Source organism: Lactuca sativa, chromosome 4 (assembly GCF_002870075.4).
Source record: "Lactuca sativa cultivar Salinas chromosome 4, Lsat_Salinas_v11, whole genome shotgun sequence".
Taxonomy (NCBI): Eukaryota; Viridiplantae; Streptophyta; class Magnoliopsida; order Asterales; family Asteraceae; genus Lactuca; species Lactuca sativa.
The window spans coordinates 23,664,861-23,671,477 of NC_056626.2; the positions used below are offsets into that span (position 1 = coordinate 23,664,861).

The following is a 6,617-nucleotide window of genomic DNA, read 5'->3' on the forward strand; positions in this document are numbered from 1 at the left end:
ATAAAAGAAAATTATTGTAACAATAAGTTGGCAGAATAAAAATAAAGAGATGTACAAGAAATAATGAAGCGATATACTTGTATTTATATATTCATATTAAACAACTGTTTTTGTTTACAAAAAGACTAATTAAATGACGAGGTTTTATAACATATTTTAGAAAATGAAGGCAAATTAGTTAAATTTATAAAAAAAAAAATTATTTAAATAAGTTTAACCATTGAAATAGTAGTTTATATAGAGGTCAAGATTACTGAAATGGCGATGTAACATTTATTTTAAGTAATAACATAATATAGAGATGCCTACATACCAACATCCTAAGCTACTTTTTATTTTTTTATTATTATTTTTTTTTGTATGGGAACTTCCCTAACGAGGGTTTCCGGATCAGCTTTCGTGTATCGACTAATCCCCGCTGCGAAAATGAGGCTACGCCTCATGCTCTGGAGCCAATGCAGACAAAACTCTATGGCCACAGGGGCTAAATAGTGTTAGGATTTTAACATGGGTCAATAGATTATCCATTATATCTTTCACATGTTTTACCAATTCACCACAACCCAGTGGTTTTATTATTTATATAAAATACTTATGAATTTATATCAAATATTTCTTTTAAACTATTTCATAAAATTGTATAAAGTTGGAAAACGATTTCATTATTTTACGCATGTGTTCAGGGGCAAGCCTAGAAAAAAATCTTGAGGGGTTGCACAATTTTTTTTTTCCACATAACAAATGGTATGTCCGGATTTCAATATGCTGGGGGGCATAAAACCATCAAATAATATTTGTAGGTTAGGTCAAAATGATTTTCGGGTTATTTTTTTTAATAAACACTACCTCACCTAAGACTCAAATATAGAAGCTAATCTTAATAAACACTACAACACCTAAGAAGTCCAAAAATAAATGGCACCAAAAAACCACAACACCCTAATTAAGGACTCCAAAACCAAACTTTTGCAGCTGATGAATCTGACATTAAAAAAAAAATAACAGGACCTCCAAACTATATGCTAATTATGAGTCGTTTGGATTCAAGATTTCTGAAATTGTTGCCTTCTAATCATGCTTATTAATTACTTTGAATTTCTTTGCTTTCTACTTTTCATGCTTATTAGTTACTTGTTTAAATGTTTTATGTATAACTATAATATATATGTGTTCCAGTGTGGAGCATATTCTTGCTAGGTATGAAGCAGAAAACAGAAGCATGAAAGTAGATGGCCAAGATTCAGTAAGCCTCGTGCAACTTCTTAATTCCTTGTTTTCACAATATATACATATTTTGTATAAATATGAGTTAATAATTGAGATGTATTACAGGAACTTCCATTGAAGTGCACAAAATTCAAAACATGTAAAGAGCTTCTACAAATGGTGGACAGGTAATACGTAAACATACAACACACACACACACACACAATGGTAAGTTAGAAGATAATGATTTTAATGATACCCAACTCTTTGCACAGGCTTGTTGAAGAGAATAATAGTAATAATGAGGAGCTCTCTGTGGTTGAGATGACACAACTTGAAGAAGAACTTGATACTGCTCTTATGCAAACAAGGTCAAGAAAGGTGATCCTTTTTCATTTGTTGCTACTTGTTCAAAAGATACCTATCTATTTTTGTTTTTGAATTATTTTCATCATGTTTTGCATTAATCACTGATTAGTAGGATCTTATTATGATATTGATATATTGAGAGTGATTATGGTTAATGATTGATGCAGACACAGTTGATGATGGAGTATGTATCCACCCTCCAACAACAGGTATATAAAGATGCAACAATTTGAACTACATAACTAAAAGACATCAATTTAATTTTCTTCGAATTGTATTAAAGAACCTGAAGACACATTATTGCACCTTGATGCCACATTCCTTTGGTTGCTTACTGCATATGACCAAATAGATAAAGAAAACAATCATTCATCTTTTTAGAGTCTTACACAAATAGAGGCACTTACTCATATAATTATTCAGTGGATTGCTAGTGAAATCCAACCAATGTCTTTATTGTTTGTATACATGTAGAGGCTAATTCATCTGGTTAATTGCAAGGTCGTTAAGATCATACACATACATGATGCACCCCTTCTCCTTCTCCTGTTTGTGTATGTTTAATACCAATCATACCAAGTAACAACCTGCATAAGCACAACATCAGTCTAATCTACATTTATCATTGTGATTGTGAACAGGAGAAGGATTTAATCAAAGAAAAGGAAGAAATCATACAACAGGTAAATCTATTACCCTTGGAAATTGAAACAAGTTTCATTTTTTTAAAGATTTGAGGGTGAAATATTCTAAGTTGCTAGAATTTACAAAATCACAATGCTTTTGGCTACCAAATACCCTCTGTTTTTTTTAACCATTGAAGGGGAGAAATTAGTCAGTTATTTGCTTATCATGATGCCTAAAAAGTATATGATCATTTAGATTCATGTAACTAAAGAAAAACTAGCATAACTTATCAGATCTTCCTTGCGTTTATAATCAAATAATTTCCAAGCTTCTTTTTCAAGTATTCTAGTTTTTAAAAGAAAGACAAAGTTGATGTCTTCTTGCTTTGCTGCATACAGTTTATGTTTGCCTGTTTGGAGTGTGGTAGCGATTTCTATTGTTGTAAATATAGTTTATATCAATTGAATTGAAAGTTAAACTATAATGAAATTGCAAAAATTAAAGTGGATCTTTCGCTTACAGAATGCATCAGCGGAGAATGTGTTTGGGATTGGGGGTGGAGGTGGAGGTAGAGGTCGGAACGACGACCTTTCAGTTAACCAGATGGATTCGCCGCAACATCTGACTCTCCCTCTTTTTATTACCTAATCCCTAACCTCTTCAATTTCAATTTCATCCCTGCAACTGCAAATCAGATTCAGATGTTTATAATGGGAAATAGTATAACATAAGCCGATGGCAATAATAATCCGATGAACGGATGAAATATGTTTGGATTGTGTTTGTGTGTGACTACCAGATACGTAGGTATCTCTGTAAACCGTGATCCAATGCTTCATGGTCAAGTTGATTTATTTTTTTTTTTAGTCAAAACTACAAAATTGGTCCTTCGGGTTCTAAGAAGGTTCAAAATCAGAAATTTTTTGTTAATTTTGTCCTAAATTAGAAATGTGATGTGAATTTGGTCGTAACAAATTTAAAAAGACTATCATTTATTTTTTACATTTTATTTATTTATTTGAGTGTTTAATCAATTATATAAAATAAAAAAAAAAGTAAAAAGAAAATCCCACCCCACCCTACTTATCTCCAATCTCCGTCTTACCCCACATTCTCCTAGCCCCTATTTCCCATCTTCTTCATCACTCATCACTTGCAGATCAAAACTCACACTCATACATATGAACATAAAACCCAACTAAACCCATATAATTCAACTAAACTATCATCATCGATCTAATGAAAAAGAGAAAACCAAACTAGAATCTCCATTATAATTCAACTAAGCTGCAATCTTCACAAAATAAAATAAAAAAATCAATTTGATTAAATCTCTGTTACAGTATTATCAAAATTAGTATAATTTTTAACATCTCAAGGCCTCCTCTTCAAATAAACAACACAGAATCATTATCTCCGATCCTTCATCTTTGTTCACCATCAAACCCATTTCGAAATCAAAATAAAAACATCAAGAACACTTGGGAGTATCAAACCCTAAGCCATCAGTTACCCCAATGATCGCTTCGGAAAACCCTAAAGCCCCATCACCGGACCTGATAGACTTCGCAGATGAAGCTCCCATTCCACCGCCTTCGTTCCAATGACGGTAAAGTCTTGACTTTTAGTCAAAAGTCAAACTTTCCCTCTAAGAACATATACAAACTCTAAAAATCTACAAACTAAAAGTAATTGACTCCAAGATGTACACGACAACCAGGTTCTTGTGGTGATCGGAGAAATGGGTTCCAAGAAGACAACTCAGGTGACTCTGTATCTATGTACACTACCAAGGGTAAAATTGGGCGCAAACAACCCAGTAGAGTGGCTACAATGTCTTTCACAAAAAGAGTTGCAGAAGAATTCGGTGTCGATTGGATGAAGAAGTCGGAACGCGATATTGAGTAGATGTCGCCGATGGAGGCTTGGCTAGAGGCGGAAGATGGCTTAGTCTCGTAGACATTTTTAAAGATGAAGATCGAATAGGCATCTGGGTTAGGTTAGAGAGAGAGAGAGAGAGAGAGAGAGAGAGAGAGAGAGAGAGAGAGAGAGAGAAAAGATACATAAGGGATGGACGGATGGTATGACATAGGTAGGGTAGTCGGGCAAATCTTTTTCTTTTCATTTTTTATTTTACGGAGTATTAAAATAAAAATACGAAAAATATATAAAAAAGAAATAAAAACCATTTCAAGTATTTTTGGATCTAAACCACACAAAATTGTTGATTTTGGATTTGTCTGGGCCTAAACCATACAAAATTTTTGATTTTAGATTTTTCCAAATTTTTTTGAATCTTATCCAAAAAAATTTGTAGATCAATTTAGCAATTTTGTCTTTTTTTAGGTTATACAGTTTGAGTTTTGATCGTGAAAAAACCTATTATATTTTTTCGGGATAATGATTTGATATGTTAAGATATTTTTTAAAATGTACACATTTAGTCCTTATTCTTTTTTTCTTGCAAAATAAACCCTTATACTTTATTAATATGTACACATTAGGTCATTTTCACCGGATTCTATAGGTTTTGCTGACGTGGAAGGGTTTATTTTACAAAAAAAAAAGAATAAGGACTAAATGTGTACATTTCAAAAAGTATCTTACCCTATCAAGTCATTTTCCCTTTCTTTTATTTTGTTGAAATGAAATACCCAGGTGGTATCCATATATCCATAACGAGATTTTTCCAACTTTTATTCATCATGAAAAAGAGGGAGAACCCCGATCTCCGGCAACTCCTTTGTGTGTTCCTACACATCACTGGTAGCAAGGAGGAATGATGGCAAAAACCACAAGGTCGAATGGGGAGGCAGGAGGAAGTAGAGACGGTAGTTGGCGGCGAGGAGCTGCTCTGGTAGCCCCCTCATCGATTCTTTCTTCTTTTTCTGGCAACATATCTCAAAGATGGAGGCAAAGAGAGATAGATCGGAGAAACACAACAGGTAAAGGGTGTTTGGCTGTTGTTGTTCGACAGGAAGGAAGAGAGACGAGAAAGAGAAGGGTCGCCGCCCTTTTCTTGTTGCCGGAGGATCACCCACCTCCGATGACTAAGCTAATTAATTGCTATTTAATGCCACTTGTGCTTCCACATCAGCAAAAACCTGTAGATCCGGTGAAAATGACATAATGTGTACATATTAATAACATATGAGAGTTTATTTTACAAAAAAAAAAAAGAATAAGGACTAAATGTGTACATTTCAAAAAGTATCTTACCCTATCAAGTCATTTTCCCTAAAAGAAAATTCGTATAGGACCGGTATACCGGGTATAGTCGGTCACAATGACTGTATTGTTACAAAAAATAAAGTATAAGGCTTATTTTACAAGAAAAAAAGAATAAGGACTAAATGTGTACATTTCAAAAAGTATATTACCCTATCAAATCATTCTCCTTATTTTTTCCTAGATATGTTTTTTGTTGTCTTTTTTTAAAGATTTTTGCGTAATTTAATAGTTATATATAATATTTAATTACCAAATTATAACATGGGTCAAAAGTGTCTTGAATATGTTTTATTTTAATTTTCAACATACATAGTAAACTTAAATTAAAATAATTATAATATTACCTCCGTTCCAAATTGATAGTCTAATTTTGAGTTTTTGAAGTCTTTTTTCTTCAACTTTGACCTTAAATATTTTTGTTTTTGATAGATAATATTTGATGCAAAATATATGAATGTATTGTATTTTAAATGTTTTTTTCATTTTTATAAGTTTTATCAAGTAATATATAACACAAATAAAAATATTTAAGGTCAAAGTTAAAGAAAAAAGACTTAAAAAGTCAAACGTGGACTATCAATTTAGGACGGAAGGAGTATCTCTTTTTTTAAAAAATTCCCAATAAATATTCATAAAAATGAAAAATGATCCAAATAGCCACAATTTTTGTAGATAATCATCTGCGAATTTTGGTCATCTACGATTTATTTATTATTTTTTTTTTACCAAAACAACTTATTTAGATAGACATGTTAACTATGAAAATCTATATAGATTTTCACAAATTACACTTATGAAAATCTAGGTGATATTTGGTTCGTATAATGTTTCTTTAGAAAAAGAAATTGAAATTGGAAAAAAATCTATAAGGAATTTGAATCTAATTATATATCCTCCTTTGCTGACTTGAAATATAATTAGAATTAATTTCAGATTTTGTTTGATTTGTAGAATATGAAATTAGAACTAATGTAAAATGACAAGATTTTTTTTGTCTGTTTTGTTTAATTTTACTTTGTTTTCTACCTTATATGTAAAATAACTCGTTAATGTGGTCATCAGATTATTTTATAATGTTTTATATGCTGGGTACATTTATATTGTGTACCATAATATTGTTGTATGACATATCAGGTCCTAGGATTTATTATATGTAGTATGATGGATATGACATTTTTTCATTA

At 31.7% G+C, this 6,617-nt stretch overlaps 1 protein-coding gene and 1 long non-coding RNA gene across 2 annotated transcripts in view; one reads left to right on the forward strand and one right to left on the reverse strand.

Moving 5' to 3' along the window:
• LOC111888783 (agamous-like MADS-box protein AGL27) overlaps positions 1–3,067 on the forward strand; it is a 28,486-nt gene extending 25,419 nt beyond the window's left edge. Inside the window, exons 2-7 of the mRNA XM_023884891.3 lie at positions 1,177–1,243; positions 1,333–1,394; positions 1,482–1,587; positions 1,743–1,784; positions 2,217–2,258; positions 2,725–3,067. Of these exons, the coding sequence (XP_023740659.1) occupies positions 1,177–1,243; positions 1,333–1,394; positions 1,482–1,587; positions 1,743–1,784; positions 2,217–2,258; positions 2,725–2,850 (445 nt within the window). The 3' untranslated portion in view covers positions 2,851–3,067. The remainder of the gene's footprint in view (positions 1–1,176; positions 1,244–1,332; positions 1,395–1,481; positions 1,588–1,742; positions 1,785–2,216; positions 2,259–2,724) is intronic.
• On the reverse strand, positions 1,240–2,861 carry LOC111888784 (uncharacterized). The gene is made up of 2 exons (XR_002849316.3): positions 2,723–2,861; positions 1,240–2,162 (listed from the first exon to the last, which is right to left on the reverse strand). It is a non-coding gene; the product is annotated as an uncharacterized LOC111888784 (long non-coding RNA).
• Positions 3,068–6,617: the final 3,550 nt, after the last annotated feature.